This window comes from Drosophila gunungcola (genome assembly GCF_025200985.1).
Source record: "Drosophila gunungcola strain Sukarami chromosome 3L unlocalized genomic scaffold, Dgunungcola_SK_2 000005F, whole genome shotgun sequence".
NCBI classification, from domain to species: domain Eukaryota; kingdom Metazoa; phylum Arthropoda; class Insecta; order Diptera; family Drosophilidae; genus Drosophila; species Drosophila gunungcola.
The window spans coordinates 1,165,914-1,184,408 of record NW_026453180.1 but is presented as its reverse complement, the minus strand read 5'-3'; the positions used below and the strand labels follow the sequence as shown (position 1 = coordinate 1,184,408).

The window sequence follows — 18,495 nt, the reverse complement described above, 5'->3', positions numbered from 1 at the left end:
ATGAGGAGCTGGCAACGGCGGCGGCGGCGACAAATCTCATTAAAACTGAATCGAAATGGTAATTCGAGTTGTTCACAAACAGATCCCGATGCAACTGCGATTCCGATTGCGATTCCGTTTGCGATTGAGTTGATAGCGCCGGGACCCATGTGTGTTTGTGTGTCCCTGTTCCTTATTCCTCTTGCATCCCTGCATCCCTGCATCCCAGCATCGCAGCATCCTTATCCTTCGAAGACTTTGTTTGCCAAGATGTCTGGGGAGGGATTTCCACACGGTGGGGCGGTGGGGGGGAGTGGAACTCGGGGCAAGGTGTGATTTGGCTGCTGCCATTGTCTGCAGGATGTGCTGCCTGTGTTTGCCGCTCGGTTTTCAATGCGGGCAGGTGGTTTTGAGCGGTACCGAATGGCTCTGCATGTGCCAGCGATGCGGGGCGAGGGGGGTGGTCGATATGCCCGGGGTATAAATCGGACAAACTCCCCTGTCTACTTCAGCCTAATTGCAATCTAAGTACTCGGCTGGCTGTTGTTGGTCCCCGAGTGTCGAAATACCTTAAATGACGTTTATAGTTTCCATTTCAAATACTAGATAAGCGCTGTGCAATTTACATTCATATTTTTAACAAATATACAACTAAGATAATAATGATTTAAATTTCAGAATGAATCCAAAAGAATCTAAAACACCTGCAGAATCTGGGTTCAAATAATTTATATCTTTAAAAACTGTGCATGGATTGACTTGTTTCCGGAGTTATGTCTAATGCGTATAACTAAACATCTCTAATTCTTTTAAATACTCATCAACAAATTAAAAATTAAATCTAAAATAATTAATGTAAGTATTAATAAAAAACCATTTGAGCATAGAATAGTTTTTTATTAGCCGCAAAACGAAAATATTCACTACCTTTTTTCTTTCTCAACAAAAACATCATGGTCACAGAAAGCTGCTAGAAACCAAGGCTTTACTCAAACAATAAGCTAAAAAATCTCGAGGCCATAGATTGCAATGCAGACATAATAGACTGTAGCTGTGAGAATCAAACATTGGCCACAGGCTATTACAAAATTATAAATTTCCCAGCATTTTTCAATTTCGTCCCGCACTTTGTGGTGCTGTCATCTTGATTTGATTTTGGCATCAGGCATCAACTTTTCATGTATTTCAATTAACATACTCGCAATGCAACCAGTTTAGTCCCTCAGATTGTGACATGCGGATTAGGAGTGATTATGAAAAATTACATTTCAATTTGTGGCAAAGTGAATATATTCATAAACCGCAGCCCGCATAAAGGATTGAGGGGTTGAGTGGGGCAGTGATTGCGTGATTGATGGATGGTTGGATGGATGGATGGATGGACACTGGCAGGAATTAAATTAAATGCAGCGCGAGTGTCACTTTTAATTAGCCCCGAAACCCGTGAACCCCTCATTCCACGGAATCGGGATTAGTGCATGTCCAGCGCTGAAAATTACGCAGAAACTGAGCAGCAGCATTTCCACTCTGCTACTCCCTTTTACAACTTTTCGCGATTGTTTTCCATTAAGCTGAATAATTAGCATTCCTCTTCGCAAAAGAAGGTAAAGGTGTGTGCGCGTAACTACGGACAAGTTTCCTTTTCCTTCCTCCTCTCAGCTTTTTATCGCAGCTCCGAAATTGATTTTGACACCTGAAAACTGCACAAACTTCTGGGCTAAAAACTTTCTGCCAAAGAAAGTTTTTTCCGGGTGCAGCGAAATGGATGAGGTGCCTAACAAAAACAGAATTAAACATAAAGAGCAGGCGATTCAAGGGTGGGCGCAGATAGCTGAGCAAATCGCAGTGAGTTCCATTTGAGCAAATAACTTTTTGTCTCGAAGATTACACGAGCATTACACGACTTTCGGAACGACCTGCAAGAGAAGTCGAAATTGCAGTCGAGGTTGATGGGGAATTATGTCAGCCCAGAGGTTGAACATAGTTCCCTGGTTGCCTCACTGTCTTCTATAAGCCCTGGAAATACTTTTACACGCAGATAAATAATATTTCGAAATTAAAATAAATTAATTGCAAGCGTCATAAAATAGAAGCATCAGGCGATCAGAGAATCTGAACTAATTAAAACCATTCAAAATTTAAAATGCTTTTGGAAGAAATTTAGATTTCTTTGCTCTTTTAAAATAAAATTCGCATCAAACTAAAAATAATTTAAATTATTCGATAATGATTTTGGTCTTTTTGTAGACGACCATCTCATCTTAATTAAGCTTTCTTTGATCTTTGAAATACAAATTAATAAATAATTAAAAACTATTAAATTCATTCGTTGAATATTTTATTTCTTTTGTGGGCTGACTTTTTATTTACAAGTTTTAATCTTACTTTTATTGATATGGTATTTCTTGATTTTTCATTGTCAATAATTTAATTTTTTATGTTTTTCTCAAGAGTTTCATAGACGTTTAAATACAGACAATTAGACCGCAATTTATTTTCTAAATATTATTATTTTTACTGACAATTAAGCTCCTATTAATTTTGTACGCCTTAAACCTTTCTAGTATGTTTCTTAATATAAATGCTATGTTTTTTATTTTAAATGGTCAAATTTCTTTAAAATTCACCCATGTCTTGCGGTGTATGCACTTTTAAATTGATGTGCATATGAGGGCGGCATATGTATGTGTGGTTAGGTGGGCGGGGCAGCCGCAATTGATGTGGCAATATTTGCTGCACCTTGTTGGCTTCGCCTTCCAACCGCCCACTTTTCACCCAGTTCCCAACCCCCCACCCCTCTGCTCCTCAGTTTCCTCTTAAGGGAACACGCATCGTATGCGCAACTTGTGCAGTTTATTGAAAAACTTGCCTAATTTATGGTGTAAAGGCGGTAAAAGGTACGGAGTGAAATGGGCGGGGCTTCCATCTACTTGGTAGTTGTTCTTTGACTTTTCTAAGCAACGACTGACAGGCAATCAAATTATGCAAAGAATGCGCACAGTGAAAAGCCGTAAACAATCCAAGGGAAACGAACTCCAACTAAACGCAATTGAGTTAAAAGTGAGGCGAAACAATTTAATTGGGGGAAATGTACCCATTCTGAATTGGAATTGAAATTGGAATTGAATGCAAAACGAATTACCAAAGTGATTTACCCTGGCTGCTGATCCATTTAACAAGTTCATATGGCAACTGGGACATCAACCGGCCAGGGGATTCTGAAATGAATGCGAAAAACGAGCAGGGTCATGGCCAAACCCCAGTTTCAAAACGGCAAAAAGGGGAGAAAATCAAACAGATGTACGAGCAGCAGGACAAACAGTCGTTCGAATTCAAGAGAGCGCTTAATGGCGCAGTAATCAAAAGTCATTATGTGGAAGCAGCAGCCAAGGACGCACCACAACACATCCTGACAAAAGGCGAAATTACGCATATTATGACCACAAGCAGAGTTGGCCAAGAAAATGGTTGGGAGGGGATGGAAAACTGAGGCGTTCTCGGGGGGGTTGGAAATCTGAATCACCAGCCAAAAAGGGGCGCGTCTCAAAGGCCCAGCCCTCGTTTTTCCCCGCTCTTAATTTGTTTGTCGAGCAAGGAAACTGAATATTCGCCACATCACGGTGACCGGCCATTAAGTTTGGAGGGGGTTCACAGGAGTTCCCCAGCAACAGGGGTTTGGCTCTTGAATCGGCCACTAACCCACGGATTAGGCCCAAATGCACGCACCGCCCGGAAAAGCGGAAAATCGTTGGGCGGAGAATTTGAATCCAAATGCATGGCATATATATGCCTGCGAATATATCCTGGAATGAGATGCCAGGACACGTGCTGCGGCACAAGAAACGAGATTAGATTCTCCAGCAGAAGGAAATTCCTGAATTGAGCTGGGGGAAAAACTAAAACAAGAAGGTGGACACATCGAAATGGGCTTGGGGATCATCTAAGGGTGAATTAAGAAGCCACCAAGTTGGAATCGGAAAAGCAAACAGAACTACCATTCAAGAAAATACATTTGTTTCCCTCCATTATTTACTTGAAAACCACTTTTAATACAGTAGAAGTTTTACCAAAGCCCTTTTTAGAATAACAGCCATATAGAACAAATATTGATCTGAAATGTTACTTGTTTTTATGAAATTTCGTAACGATAATAAATGAAATTCCAATTTGGTTTTAAATTTGGTGTTACAATTTAAATAAGACAAATAAAACGATCATAAAGCAAGTGCTTAACTAAAATATAAAAAAAAATTGGAGCGACCCAAATCGACAGAATTTCTTTAAATTCATTCGAGTACTGCCTTAATCATAATTTACTTGATAGATCCATTAATTAACTCGTAGAAAATGAGTTCAAGGAACTTATGATCAATGGAAACATCCCCATGATTCGAGACCAAGTTCTGCAGAAAGTTGATTTGAAATATTATTTCAACAGAAAGCTGAATTGTTTTGTAATAAATTGCCAATCACTCAGGAACCATTTAGAGGAAACCATCGACCCACTCGATTACAGTCTGTATAGTCTGTGGAAGCTCCTCTTCGTCACGGCATCAAGTATAGAACATTATTAAGTGATCCCCTGGTCTTTTGGGGATGTTGTTTGTTTACCTGGCCGGCGATTGAAATAAACTCTCGTGCAATCCACCGAAAATAGAATTGAGTTCTCTGTTGCCTGGCAGTGGAGGGCCCCAAAGAAAGCAGACAAATGCAAATTTATAATCAAAACTTTCGTGGGCACACGACGCCACTGATGACGTGGCGCTAACGTCACTGAATTTTCACTCACGCGCTAAAATATCTTTATTTATTTATTATTTTCAGCCGGGGGGAATTACTTATCTGGTTTTGTGGTCCATGGGATTTTAGTGACTGCATCATCGCCACCTTAGTGACGTCACTTGGATCGCTCAACTGATTTCTTTCAAACCGCCTGTCTTCAGATCAGTGGGTGGTAATCAGAATTCTGCGAAGAATTCTCTATGGCCTGGCTGATTGACTAGGAACTGGGTCTCTCTGGGGGATTGCTTTTGTCTGCTCTTCGGCGGGATTTATTTATTTGTATTTAATGGAAATTGCGCCTTGTTTTCGCCAAACGCCTCCACATACGGCAAAAAAGAGTCTAAAGTTTTGGGCACTAAATTCGACACTTGGTGAAATGTTATAGTTCGGTGGTTCCCTATAAACGCGCTTTTGATCTTTAAGTTTCAATCGATAAACTGACCAGTTTTCTTCTTTATCTTATGATCAAATGGTGGAATAAATTAATTATTTTGTGTACAACTTTGATGGAAAAATACCAAGTTTTTTAAAGAAAAAAATGTAGTGTTTGCTTTTACCGATAAATAGATTTAACATTAATGGCTTCGTTCCTAAGGACAAACACATTTCATAGCAATTTGTACCTTAACAGGTTTTTAAATCTCTAACCAACCATCAAGTTAGGTTTTTCTAGCGTCAAATCATGTGTTTACTTAATATATCCTATTCTTTTATTAAATTTGAAATTGATTTGAGTTTAGAAGCAGTAAAGTATTAAATTCTTTCTATCAATTTACATTTACTTACACCAATATTTAAGAAACTAACGTTTGCTTATTACCACTTCGTAGTAATTCCTATAGAAAATAGGATGAGCTCACTTAGATTTAAGTAATGAACATTGAATTATTAATACTTCAGTTGTTTAAATCGATTTTTCGGCCTTCACCACACTTGATATCCAATTACATGTTATGTGGGCAAACTGATGAAGGCAGCACTCAACAAATGCTGACCACTTTAAGGAAATTAAAGCATATTTAATCGACTTAATGTTCCGCTTCCAATTGCTGCCAAAGCCTCGTGATGAGATGTGAAATCAACACATCCTCTAGCTCACCTCTGACCCATTGGAGTGATCCAGCCATGGATTTGTTTTTCAACCCATCGATTCACCGATTATGGGCTGATTATGGACACGCAAAATCCTCAACGGAAAGTTCCTCCATATCACATGCTCAAGTGGTGGCTATCCATGGAAAATCTAACCCGTAGCCCACACTTCTTTCCTCCATCATTCCTGATTGACGTCGACAAATTGTATTAAAACCATGTTAATTGGCATTTCGAGATTTTCAACAATTTCATAAAATTTTACGCCTATCATGTGTCGGCCAATTGGTGTCTGTCCCGTTGTCCGATCGTCTGGCTGGCTGGCTGGCTGGCCATTGTTTGTTTTTATAAACACACAGATAACTTATTTTCGAGCACGTATTTTTGAATTATTAAGTTTTCGGTCTTCTTCAGACCCTCGTGACGCAAAGTAGTAAATTCTGACGCTAAACTCGAGCTCTGATGGCCTGCGAACAAATGATTTCCATATGCAAACGTCAGGGAAAGACCTCTTTTCAGAGCAAAGATGGCAAAAACAGGAGGGCCACCTTACCCTAATTCTCAGATTTTGCAAATTTCATTCAGCATTTCGCTCGCCGGTGCAAACACACAAATCAATTCGGGCCAAACAGGCATCATCGCATTTATAATCATCTTCACACCTCGCTCGATGACTATAAAAACACAATGAACCTCATTGAGTGGGCTTATTTATATTGTGGGCAAACAGTCGTTAAAAAACACCACAGGATGTGAGCCATCAGACATGAGTTAAATGGCCGCCTTGCTTCAATCACTGAAAAATTTGGTTGGGAACTGCAGAATCGTTGGGGTACTTCGCTGATCAGTTTTCAAATATCTTGCTGTAAGATACACCATATTCTTTAGATGCATTAGAGACGTTCAAGCTCTTTAGTCATAATGACTTATCTTTCTTTTTTAACTTCATTTAATTATGTCTATTGTTAAAACATATTTTTTGTTTATTAATTTTCAGGTTAAAGGCTCTCTCTTGTAGTTCATGCGTTTCATGTTCACACTTATTTTATAAAATAAAATAAATAGGATCCTTTCATTTTGTTTGTCCAACACTTAACACTTGCCCTTTATTTGGTGACTTCATTTAGGAAAAGTTTCAAAGTTTAAACACAATGGTAGGCTGTGAAATGCATTTTTGTGAAATCCTTATGCTAGAAAGTGTAGCATACTTTTGGGAGCCGATCTTCGCAAAGATCGTAACATAGATGGCGCCTGAGCTGCTCACAGTTTTTTAAGAAAGTCATTTGGAAATGTTTCAGGCTGCTGAAGACCTAAAGTGAATTCCATTTCAAGCTTGAAACCGTCAGTACTTGGCCAAAAACCAGAGAAAACCGTTCCAAAGTTGATGAACTCGTGAAATGATACTCTATCAAATCTGGAAGATAAAACCTTTGCCGTTGTATAGTCTTTCCCAATCCATAGAACTTTAACAAAAATATCTCGACAAGGTCTAGTGATTGATGGTTATTATATTAAACTAGTAAAGCGAAATCATTTCACGTCTCATGCTTTGCATTTTCCACAACAGTAAGAGGAGTTTGGGCCAAGAAAATATCGTTATAGGAATCGTTTGGTTTTTGGCTCTCGCGATCGTACTGAGAGCCAATGGCCCACAGCGACTCTAAGTCGTATTCCTCCCGAGCCCTAGGTGAAAATATATGCAGGGCAATGTTGCCTATTGAATAGAATGGCAGTTAGAGCAACTTTAAATTAATGATGTTCCTGTTAGTACTTACCCAAATCCATGGCCATCCAATCCCGGCTCTTGTCGCCCTCAATGCGGGGAAGAATGTCGCCCTTGGTCCGCTTGATTTTAAAAATCCGACGTACAAACTCCGCCGTGGTCAGCATGTGACGGTAGCTGCGACCACTACAAACTACCAGGTGATCCACATATTTCAAGTTCTCTGGCACATAGCAAACGAAAATATCGTCCACATTCTCTTTGCGCAGCAAATCCACCAGATCCCCAACATCGAACACTCCGCGAACCCCACCTGTAAAGAGGGAATAAATCTTAAGTTTCGGTTCATTCCTGGTTACTCTCTAGCTTACGCTTTAAATTCAGGCCATAGTATTGATCCTGCTCCGGTTCCGAATCCTCTGGCAGCTGCTGCTCCTGACTTCGGGCCTCCTCAACATCAAAAATCTCGGTGGCCTCCTCGTCACGGAATATTTTGTATTTGTCCTGAACGCCGGCAACCAAATTCTTGCCGGGGTTAGCTTCCTTTTCCAGGCTTTTCTCAGGCACAGTTGGCGGTTTGGAGAACTCGTGGTGAAAGCAGCGCAGAAAAGGCACACTTAGACGCCTATCGTGCACCAAACGAAACACGCGGGTTAGCATTTTGTTCAAGTTTATTTTATTGAGTAACAAGTGAAATAAACATCTGCGCCTCCGAAAAACGATTGTTGGCAGTGTGACCCTCTAGTGGATAATGGGTTTTTAGTATTTGGTATTTTAAAAGATGTTAGTAAAAAGTATTTTTATAATTTTTTGTTAAATTTGTTTAGTTACGTATATTTTTAAATGTTTTTAAAATTTTTGTATATAATTGTAAATCGAATTTGAAATAAATTTACGAATAAAAAGATTTCTACTGTCTCTGTGGCATAACTTGAAAAAGAATGGTACTTCAAGCATATATCAATAAAAACCTTAAACATTGTATTTCATTCATTCACTTAAAAATCATTTTACTTAAAAAATTAATAAAATTTAGACCACAATATATAATCTTAGTAGTAGAATCTTATTTTTTTAATTTAACTTGTTTTTTCCAACTTGTAATTTATTTTTAATTAAACATCCAGTGTGAGCACGGTATTTTTTTGATAGTATAAATAAAGCGTTAACCCTGACAGCTTGGTGCAATCACTGTGCTGCCGCCTGGTCACTCTGAATAGTTTTCCAGCTCTAGTCAACGCCGCCTGATTAATTCCAAATTAAAAGTTATTAAATCGCAACAAAACGCAGCAGCAAAGTGTGCACAATGAGCGAGCAGAAAACGAGTGGGCTGTCGGCCCTTCAGCAAATCGCGGCGGAATACAAGGACAAACGGCCACAATGGCACTCCTTTTACAAGGTAAATGGCAAGAACAACAACTACGACGGCTGCAATTGCACAAAAAAAGCACGAAAAAATGGATAAACTGTTATGGCAAAGGTTAAAGTCGCGGAGGATTCGCAACGGATGCGGGTACACACCTTTTCGGAGCTCCTTTGGCGGTTTGATTTCCACGAAAATGTGATGAGTGCGCAAAAGGCTTTCTGCAGATGCCTCCACCACCAATACACGGGAACAAGCTTTCTGTGTGTGTGTGTGTGTTTGTGGGGCCCCAGTGCGCTAGTGTTGTTGCTTTTGCTTCACCAGCCAGGCTTTGACCAAAAACAAAAAACACTGAAAAAGAATGTACAAACAGATTCACACCAACACACACATGCATAGTTGCTCACCTGCTGCATTTCGCTTTGCATTCTCTATTATGGCCGTGTCTGTGTGTGCGTGTGTCTGTATTTGGCATATCTATGCTTGGCTATTGCTACCTTTCCCCAAAAACGTTCTCCTTTGACTATCAATAGAGCTTTGAGCTATTCCGCGAAATCTCGTTTGGCCAAATAAAATTGGAAGCAATTTCTGGGAACACTGTTGTTGTGATTGCCATTGCCCCCCCCCCGAAAAAAAAAAACAAAATAAATGGACGAGGGGTGACAGTGTGGTAGCCACTTAAGAACTCCACATACACACACACACTGGCGGGCAGAGAGGCTCACGCACACAGGGGCACAAAGGGCATGCGTCTGGTTTTTTGAGTCTCGCTTTGGGTTTCTTGTTGCCTGTCGGAATCCTCTCTTTGCCTCCTCCTCCTCTCCTTCTGCTTTATAGCCAGTTCCGGCGAACTGTGTCTTCAGCTGCTCCTCTCTCTTCCACCTCTTCCACTCACTTGAATTGGGATTTCACGGAATTCCACTCCGCAGTTAGGATGACACAGTATGGGCTGTGTATCTCGGTTTCTGGACCCGTTCCTCGGGCATCCTTTGTGCTGTGTCCGCGCGGTGAGGATAATCTAATTTTCCAGCTAACTGAAAGGAGCCCGTTCGCAATTATGCGTCGCAACTGGTTGGAAAAATTGCTGCCAGCCATTTCCATTAAAATACAGTTCAGCTTGGCTATGTCGAATTTCTATGAAAAAAAAATTAGAACCGGGAGGAAGAACTTGGAGATAACTAAACTTTCGCTTTTTCCTGAAATTTTCTTACTCATTTAAGTCCCAACATTTTTCACTTTAAAGAGTTGCTTAACCAAAATTCCATAAACGAATTTGGTTGAAATTTGATCTTTCAAGAAACTTCCCCATATTTTTATAGTATTGCAATTTATAAGTTGATAAACACAGTCATATTTGTATAACAAGAAAAGATACAGTTTCGCTATGCCTAGCTTTCTTTTCCATAAATAATACTTTAAATTTTCATAAAATTCCTCGTAATGTTTTAATGTCTCTAAGTCTTACAGTAAGCACTATTGTGCTATTTTTATTTATTTATGCAACATTCTGGAAATACTTACCATTGTTTTTAATAAGAAAATTCCAGAAATAATTTAAAATTATGTGTAAATAGGTTGGAGCAAATTTTATATTAGACATGTTCCAAGAATTTAAAAAATACAAATTATTAACATAAAGACTATAATGTTTGAAAGCAGCTTTAAAGTCAATTAAGATGAGTTTAAAGGTCGCTATTAAGCTAACATTACTTGAATGGAATAATTATTAGGTGTAAATTAATTTTGTTTATGACTAGGTATGATGGAATTTTCGTCTGGTTTTAAATCATTGAGTAATAAAAAAACGTTAAAGATTATCAAATAAATTTAAAAATAACAGAATAAGTTTTTCTTTTCAAAAAACAAAACATATGATGAAAAGAATGACAGCTTTATATTACTGTTTTTAAAATGTAATGTATAATAGCGTCACTTCCGTGGTTTGACTGTATGCCGAAAACGCGATGACGCATTCGGATCGTATTGTTTTGTTATGCTTTTTGCACACTTTATGCATATTCGTTTCCATTGAACGCACTCCCGTTACTGGGTCTGCTCCTCTCGCCGCCCCCATTTTCCCGCTTATCAGCTTACACCTAAAGCTTTTCTTGATCCATCCTTTTCATCTTACAAACCATTCCATTCCGCCCCATTATGACAACCTCCATCGACTGTGACGAAGCTTTTTCTTGATGCTCTGCAAATGGGTCGACCAAACTTTAATTCTCTAATGTATATAACCAAAAAAATCGTTTCAACCTATTTAAATTTTTTATATTTTTTTGGACTCAAAACGAAATGTTTATAAGTTTATTTTATTTATTTAATTTTTTTTTAAAACTATTAGGGTATATAAAATTCGACTTAATAGGAATTTTACTTCCGTACTAGCTGCAATTATGCTCCGCGTGCATGCATTGTTTTTGTTTCAGTTTCTTGCCTTTCCTTGAGCACTGCAACACAAAGCAGAAAAATAATAATTAAACTGTTTGTACGACACGCTTTAGAAATCCAAGCCCCCGCCCGCTGAGATTTTGCAATTCTGTTTAGAAGGGTCACCTGGATAGCCATAGAGCATAAAATAACAGTTTGTAGCTGCGGTAAACGGCCCAAGACTTAATGATTAATGGAGCTGAAGAACTGATTTCTGTTTGTTACAAAATCAGGTCGAATATAGATGCATGTATGTACATATATCAGTTAAATTTAAATATCAAAGCTACAATTCGGCTTATGTTGTCCAAATAAATAAATACTAACAGATATTTCTTTTGAAAAGGAATAAATTACCCTCATAAATGATTTGCGTGCAACAGATGGCAAATATGTATGTTTTCTAAGAAATACAACAAAATTCGTTATCACTGGCAAACATTTGAATAAAATACCCCAATTATATGCGTATATTTTCACGTGACATGATGATAATCAAACGTCAAATAATTGATAATAGCGAATACTGTGGATGTGATGAATAGTTCTGCGAAATATTTTATGCAACCCAAGTTTACTTTCCGTTTCTAAAGAATTATCAATTATTTCGATAGCGATACGAAACGTAAAAGGTGTGCAAGTAATTTTTCCTCTCTAAAAATGTACGTTATCGGACATTGCCCTTCATCAATCTGAAGATTACGTAAGAATTTGGCACTTCAAAGTGATTTCATAACTGAAAAATACGGGTATTTTCAAGCTCTGCAGCTGATTCACTTTCGAAACATGACAAACTGATAATTAACAACTGATTTTTCGAGCTGTAATCAACGAAAGCTGCAGGAGAAACAGTATAAATCGCTTTGTCTGGGTTACTCATCATCAACGTATGCATGTGATTAAACTTATCCGGTGGCCAAAAAAAAAAAAACGGTGTTTGCCTTTGAGCCGAGTTTGAGGCACACACTTGTCATCGTCGTCAGGTTGGCGCCATTGACCTTGTTTGGTGTTTGGTTGTTGGATGGTTCGATTGTCCATGGCAGCATTTTACAGCTGCGCCAGCAATTATATGTACATACATTCGGCTGATAAAGCCGGCAAACGGTCATGCCCAAGATAATGCCATTAACGACAGCCAGCCTGCGTTGCCGCCTGGCTAATTAGTCACGCCCGGTTTGTTAGCTGGGTGGGCTTTTGCTTCGGTACTTCAATTCAGTTCAGTTCGGTTCGGCTCGGCTCCCTTCCACTCCAAGTCCCCGTATCCATTCATATCTGTCTATTGCAGCAGGGATTGGCCAAGAAGAGAAGCCCGTGTGAGTCAGGGGCAAATGGGGCAACCCCCATGACAAAAGACATTCGATTTCTGGGTGCAAATTGCAAAATGAAATTCCTGCCTGTTGATATTAAGCACAGACAAGAATGGAATATACCATATACCCGGTCTTATCAACTTGAGTACGGAACTTGGAAAATCAGAATTCTGAGGGTATAATATAGATCCCCCTCATTGGTAATGGTTTTTTGTTTACAATATTTTTACAGAGAATTTCAGTGAGCCAAAATGTTTCATGTCTGTTTATCAAAGCATTATGAATATGTCATTTTAATTTTGTTTTCAGAATTCAATGAATCCTAATTGCTTGTGACACAGATTTAATTTCTTTGAGAACTGATAAATTAATTATCCATTAAGGTTACATTTTCTATTGCTATATTTTTATATCTCTGCTGCCCATTTCTTAAGGAATGTGTTGAGTCATTTGTATGTATGTATCAATGCGTATGCAAATGTATATTTAAATAACTTTGACTTAAGGACTTACCAAATAAGCTTTAATGATAGAGTACCCAGAAAACGAAAATTTTCCTCAAAAATCAACTGCCAAATAGTAAAGCGTTAAGTGTCCAATTAGCTTTTTAAATATGTGCAAAACGTATTTATTCGCAGTAAACTAATTCCTAGAAAAAATAAACATTAAAGCTGTATTTGAATGGGCCGTGCGTTTTAAGAACTTGCTGATTATATGTAGGCCTAGCCTTTTAAAAATGTAGAACACAATTTCAAATAGCGTAAACGACTGAAAACTTGAAAGCTAAATATAATTTTTTGAAATCAAAAGATTTTCCATTTTTAAAGAAGAATTCTAAAAAAAAATATCGGTATTTTGGACCCTTAAATTGATTAAAGAAAACAACCATTTAAAAAATTTTTGAATGGCAGATCTCATGATGTGATTTGCACTTTCTGGAAATGTTTTTAATTTTGGATGACAGAGAACGGAAACCTCCCCCCTTAATCACTTGTTGTTATGAGCCATTCCGATTTGACTAATCAAGTTTTTGGAATTTCAGGAAATTTGCGAGACCTGTGACCGGGAAGCGAAGGAACAACAATTCAGCACTTCGGAATCGGAACGTCACACAAACCGCGGGCTGAATCGTTATCGGGATGTTAATCCGTATGACCATTCCCGCATTGTTTTGAAGCGCGGCAGTGTGGACTACATCAATGCCAACCTGGTTAAGGTGGGTCCCCTATTTTAATGCTTCCGCTGTCCCCCATTTTAATGCATATTCTTCCACTTTTATTAGCTGGAGCGCGCCGAGCGTCAGTACATCCTGACCCAGGGACCGCTGGTGGACACAGTGGGCCACTTCTGGCTAATGGTCTGGGAGCAGAATTCCAGCGCCATTCTCATGCTCAACAAGATAATGGAGAAGAAGCAGATCAAGTGCCACCTCTACTGGCCCAACGAGATGGGAGCTGACAAGGCCCTAAAGTTATCCAATGTCAAGCTCACAGTGGAGCTGATCCGCTGCCAGACCTACCAGAACTTTGTGCGACGGTGGTTCAAGTAAGTTATGCTTTTCCAAAAGTTTCTTTCCAATAACACTAAGTGTATACGAGCCGAATCCGACGAGTATTTCATATTGCTCATAAATGATTCGCATGCGTCAGTTGGCAAATATGTATTCTAAGAATACGACAAAATTCGTTATCACTACTGGAAAACATTTAAATAAAATACCCCAATTATATGCGCATATTCTCACGTGACATGATGATAACCAAACGTCAAATAATTGATAATAACGAGTACCATTTAAGTTATGAAGTAATGAGGAAATTAACTTTCCGTTTCTTAAGAACTAACAATTATACCGATAATTGTAATTGTTCTCTCGACATTTAACACAGCTTTAGTTTATTGAAATATTCAATTTTTCTATTAACTGCAAGGGTATATTAATTTCAGCTTGCTTTCTTCTTTTAATTGCAATTGAAATATCTTTAAAACAATTATTTTGTTTCCCAAATAAACTTAATATAACACCAACTAATTGAAATCCATAACTTTTATAGATTAACCGATCTCGAAACGCAGCAGAGCAGAGAGGTGATGCAGTTCCACTATACCACATGGCCGGACTTTGGCATACCCAGCTCGCCAAATGCATTCCTCAAGTTTTTGCAGCAGGTGCGCGACTCCGGCTGCCTGAGCCGCGACGTGGGTCCGGCGGTGGTGCACTGCAGCGCCGGAATCGGACGCTCGGGCACTTTCTGCCTGGTGGACTGCTGCCTGGTGCTGATCGACAAGTACGGCGAGTGCAATGTGTCCAAGGTGCTGTGTGAGCTGCGCAGCTATCGCATGGGTCTGATCCAGACCTCCGACCAGCTGGACTTTTCCTACCAGGCGATCATCGAGGGCATCAAGAAGCTGCACGATCCCGTATGTATGCGTGACCAGCGGCCGGCGTTTGGGGGTCCAAACCGAGGGCTGCCAAGCGCCGCCGTTTTAATTGGACAATTCGCTTTTTGTGGGGTGTCACAGGAGTGTCAAGTGACATTTCGCAAAAATTTTCTGCCTTGTCAGAGATTTCATAATTCAGTCTTTTGTTTTTGGTACAAATTTAATTTTAATCTAAAATCTTACTTCGCACAATTTGTTTAAACTTGTTTTTGCTATTAACAAGTTATTGTTTTACGTTTTCAATTGTGTATGCCAGCATCAGCTCTAAATTCAGTTCGTAAATAATAATGATAAAAATTATATACCCAAATTAATTTTCAATTTCATTGATGCGCAGGAGATGACATTGATTTTCGGTTGGTAGAGATTTCTGTGACATTCTTTCTTTTTATTCAAGACTAACGCTTTTTCTTTACTTCCTTCGCAGACCTTTCTCAACGCTGAGGAGCCAATTATTAGCAATGACACAGACACCCACACACTGGATGAACTGCCGCCGCCTTTGCCGCCTCGCGTTCAATCGCTAAACTTGCCACTGGCCCCCAATTCTGGTGGCGTTCTTTTGCTTAATATGCGCGCAGCCCAGGCCAATGGAGCTGATGATATCGCCGACCTGATTGGCGAAAAGTTAAGCAAGGATGCCCTGAACAACTTTATCAATCAGCATGATATAATCCACGATGCTGAGGTGGCCGACAGCCGTCCCTTGCCGCCGCTGCCCTCGAGGCCGCTGAGAGCTCTCAACGAGTCGGACAGCGATGAGGATTACTTGCTGGACGACGAGGAGGAGGATGACACCGATGAGGATGAGGAGTACGAGACCATTAACGAACACGAAGCAGAGCCAGTTAATGGTCATGTGACGACGGCACAGCCGCATGTCGACGATGTGAATGCCAACAACGAGAAGCCAACAGCGCCGGCCGGTGAACAAAATAAGGCCAACGGCATCGATACAATTCCAGATCAACTCGCAGCCAGGTAGAGATCTCTAGTCGATAGAAAACACCTTAAGATGGATTGCAAAAGATAGCCCATTTACACACAATTACTTTCCACTTTTTTGATAATTCTTATGATTTCTTATTAAGACCTAGTAACTAGTTTAAGTTTAATTTTTCAATTTTTATAATCATGTCAACATTTAACCTTTTCAGTCCGGAGAACGAGCTGAAGCGGCGAAAACGCAACGAATACCAGGCCAGCCTGGAACAGAAGGTCAACGACATAAAGCGGAAGCAGCGGGAGAACGAGGACAGCCAGCTGGCGGCAAAGAAACGAAGGTCATTACTCACATATATTGCCGCTGGTGTTGTGGTGGGCGTGATCTGCGCCTACGCATACACGAAGCTAGGATAAGTGCCCTAAGTAGCCACTAAGTAGTCGTAGGCCAGTAGTAGCAATAGCTGTATGACGTATTTAGTTGCCGTAGGAGACCGATTCCCCAGATACCCGATTTCCGACTACCGACCACCGACCGATCCCCACCAGCTCGTCCGCCTGGCCCGTCATCTAATGTGGGCACGAATCAAGGGCGAGGTACGGATCGGATGGGATAGGATAGGATCAGAGATCGGATGGAATCGCATCGCAATCATCAACGGATTGCGGATGGCGGATTGAGCTGAACGAACGATACACGATGCATAAATATTAGGGAATTTTTATATACGAAAAAGAAAAGAAACGGAAACGAGGAAATCTTGCAACTAAACTAAACGAGAGTCGGGTAGAAATCACGTCAAATGTAGATTTTGCGCAATAGACTGACATTTTAGATCAAATTTATTTTCTACACTTAAAAAAAAATATATATATTGATAAAACAGACCAGAGTACCCGAAACGCACCACACCAAAATCCAAATGCAAAACTTACCTTACTCGCTCGCTATGCAATAAAATTGATTATAAATACTATAATTATCAACGATTCAAGCACCCCCCCAAATCCACTCACACGCTTCACTTGTTGTTGTACAGCAATTTCTTATAGCATACGACCTATGTATATTTATTTATGAAGATTTACAAGAAACGAACACTTGTTGTAGTCCATGGCAAAAATATAAAGTGCAGCAATGTGCCAAAAAGAAGCGAAACGGAGCGGAGCATGAAAAAGCCCTTCATGACTTTTAATTTAACTTTGCCATCTTCCCGCCCCATACTCACTTTGAATTGTTGTGTTTAGAAATACTTTCATCTTTAAAGAGCACTCTATTAAATCAAACGAAATGCAGCGCCATTAAAGCAATATTATAAACAAAAGCAAAGTACTACACCTATATCTCGTTTAACGCTTTAAGGAGTTTTATAATCAACATTTTCAGTTTTAACACACGACCCGAACAGATCTGAAATCAAAATAAAGGGATTACTTTCCAAATCGTAATCTTTGACTTGTCTAGTTGCATATTATATTTAATGAGTGTATATTTTATGAAGTCGCTAAGCGAAGTATAGGTGTATGATTTAATGATTTATGATTTAATGAACATACAGGTTTTTGCCCTAGCAAAATCACTTTGTATTTAACAAACGAAGAGGGTGGAAGGCTATTCAATGGTTTTTCCAGTAGATTAAGTGCGTAACCCCAGCCCCCAAAAAAAAAATTTATATAAACGTGTAGCGTGAGAGGATGCAAAGATACGACATGAATTATTTTTTATATGTGTAATCCACAATTTAACGAAATTCAAGTAACCACCCACGAAAGCGAGGCAGTACTAAATGAAATCGGATGAGCCAAGGAGGATACCTAATAAACGAAAAAACATATTTATATTAATTTATCTAACAGTAACAACATGAACAATACCTATAGTAATGCCTAGTTAACTGAACGTCGGCTAAGTACACACACATCCATACACTGAAACAAATCGAACACCACACAACACAAACCAACACAAGTACTATATATAATGCCTATGAAAGAATGAAAAGAGAAGTGAGAGAAAGTATTCAAATAAAGCTATTCATATAAGACACAGCAAATGCAAACTGCTTGTACTTGGCGTATTTCTTACTGTCATTCATAACATGTTTTCATCTCTCTGTTTTCAGGCGCGAAAATCGTCACAAAAAGTCCAAGACAAAGTAGCGGCACAGCCCATCCAGTCCAGCACCAACACAAAGAAACAAATTCAACATATCAATATTGCATTATTGTAGCTTTTAATGCCAAAATAAATACTTTTTAATTACGAACTATGTTTGAAGTGTAGCGCTAATTTATCGATGATTTATCGATCTGTTATATAACAGAGCGGTAGCAGAATGTTGTGTTCTGTGTGGCCAAGTTGTGGAACTTTTATCTGTTTTGGAAAATAATGTTGGTTTTTTAAAAACCAATTTTGAAATATTTTATCT

The 18,495-nt window shown here is 39.2% G+C and overlaps 2 protein-coding genes and 1 long non-coding RNA gene across 4 annotated transcripts; 1 reads left to right on the top strand and 2 right to left on the bottom strand.

Moving 5' to 3' along the window:
• Positions 1 to 7,341: 7,341 nt before the first annotated feature.
• Positions 7,342 to 8,308, bottom strand: LOC128259018 (mitochondrial assembly of ribosomal large subunit protein 1). Its single transcript, XM_052991088.1, has 3 exons — positions 7,948 to 8,308; positions 7,629 to 7,889; positions 7,342 to 7,567 (listed from the first exon to the last, which is right to left on the bottom strand). The coding sequence occupies exons 1-3, from the start codon at positions 8,234 to 8,236 to the stop codon at positions 7,389 to 7,391; spliced, it is 729 nt and encodes a 242-aa protein (XP_052847048.1). The 5' UTR covers positions 8,237 to 8,308; the 3' UTR covers positions 7,342 to 7,388.
• Positions 8,309 to 8,767: 459 nt separating this feature from the next.
• LOC128259185 (tyrosine-protein phosphatase non-receptor type 61F) lies at positions 8,768 to 18,338 on the top strand. Of its 2 annotated transcripts, XM_052991408.1 has the most exons (7): positions 8,768 to 8,975; positions 13,725 to 13,898; positions 13,965 to 14,227; positions 14,737 to 15,103; positions 15,552 to 16,105; positions 16,282 to 16,407; positions 18,190 to 18,338. In XM_052991408.1, exons 1-7 carry the CDS (start codon positions 8,883 to 8,885, stop codon positions 18,224 to 18,226), a joined length of 1,614 nt encoding a protein of 537 aa, XP_052847368.1. In that variant the 5' UTR covers positions 8,768 to 8,882; the 3' UTR covers positions 18,227 to 18,338. The 2 variants fall into 2 exon arrangements, with proteins under 2 accessions (XP_052847368.1, XP_052847367.1); XM_052991407.1 differs by lacking the exon at positions 18,190 to 18,338 and having other exon boundaries at positions 8,769 to 8,975; positions 16,282 to 16,990.
• Positions 8,868 to 10,092, bottom strand: LOC128259186 (uncharacterized). Its single transcript, XR_008268034.1, has 3 exons — positions 9,347 to 10,092; positions 9,098 to 9,290; positions 8,868 to 9,004 (listed from the first exon to the last, which is right to left on the bottom strand). It is a non-coding gene; the product is annotated as an uncharacterized LOC128259186 (long non-coding RNA).
• Positions 18,339 to 18,495: the final 157 nt, after the last annotated feature.

What these genes read in the sequence shown, in the direction of transcription:
- LOC128259018 (XM_052991088.1), bottom strand. Translation starts at nt 8,236, where the DNA reads ATGCTAACCCGCGTGTTTCGTTTGGTGCACGATAGGCGTCTAAGTGTG. An exon ending in CTATGGCCTGAATTTAAAGC is followed by an intron (nt 7,890 to 7,947) that starts GTAAGCTAGAGA and finishes CCCTCTTTACAG; the next exon opens with GTGGGGTTCGCGGAGTGTTC. An exon ending in TTGGATGGCCATGGATTTGG is followed by an intron (nt 7,568 to 7,628) that starts GTAAGTACTAAC and finishes TCTATTCAATAG; the next exon opens with GCAACATTGCCCTGCATATA.
- LOC128259185 (XM_052991407.1), top strand. Translation starts at nt 8,883, where the DNA reads ATGAGCGAGCAGAAAACGAGTGGGCTGTCGGCCCTTCAGCAAATCGCG. An exon ending in TCAATGCCAACCTGGTTAAG is followed by an intron (nt 13,899 to 13,964) that starts GTGGGTCCCCTA and finishes CACTTTTATTAG; the next exon opens with CTGGAGCGCGCCGAGCGTCA. An exon ending in CCAGATCAACTCGCAGCCAG is followed by an intron (nt 16,106 to 16,281) that starts GTAGAGATCTCT and finishes TAACCTTTTCAG; the next exon opens with TCCGGAGAACGAGCTGAAGC.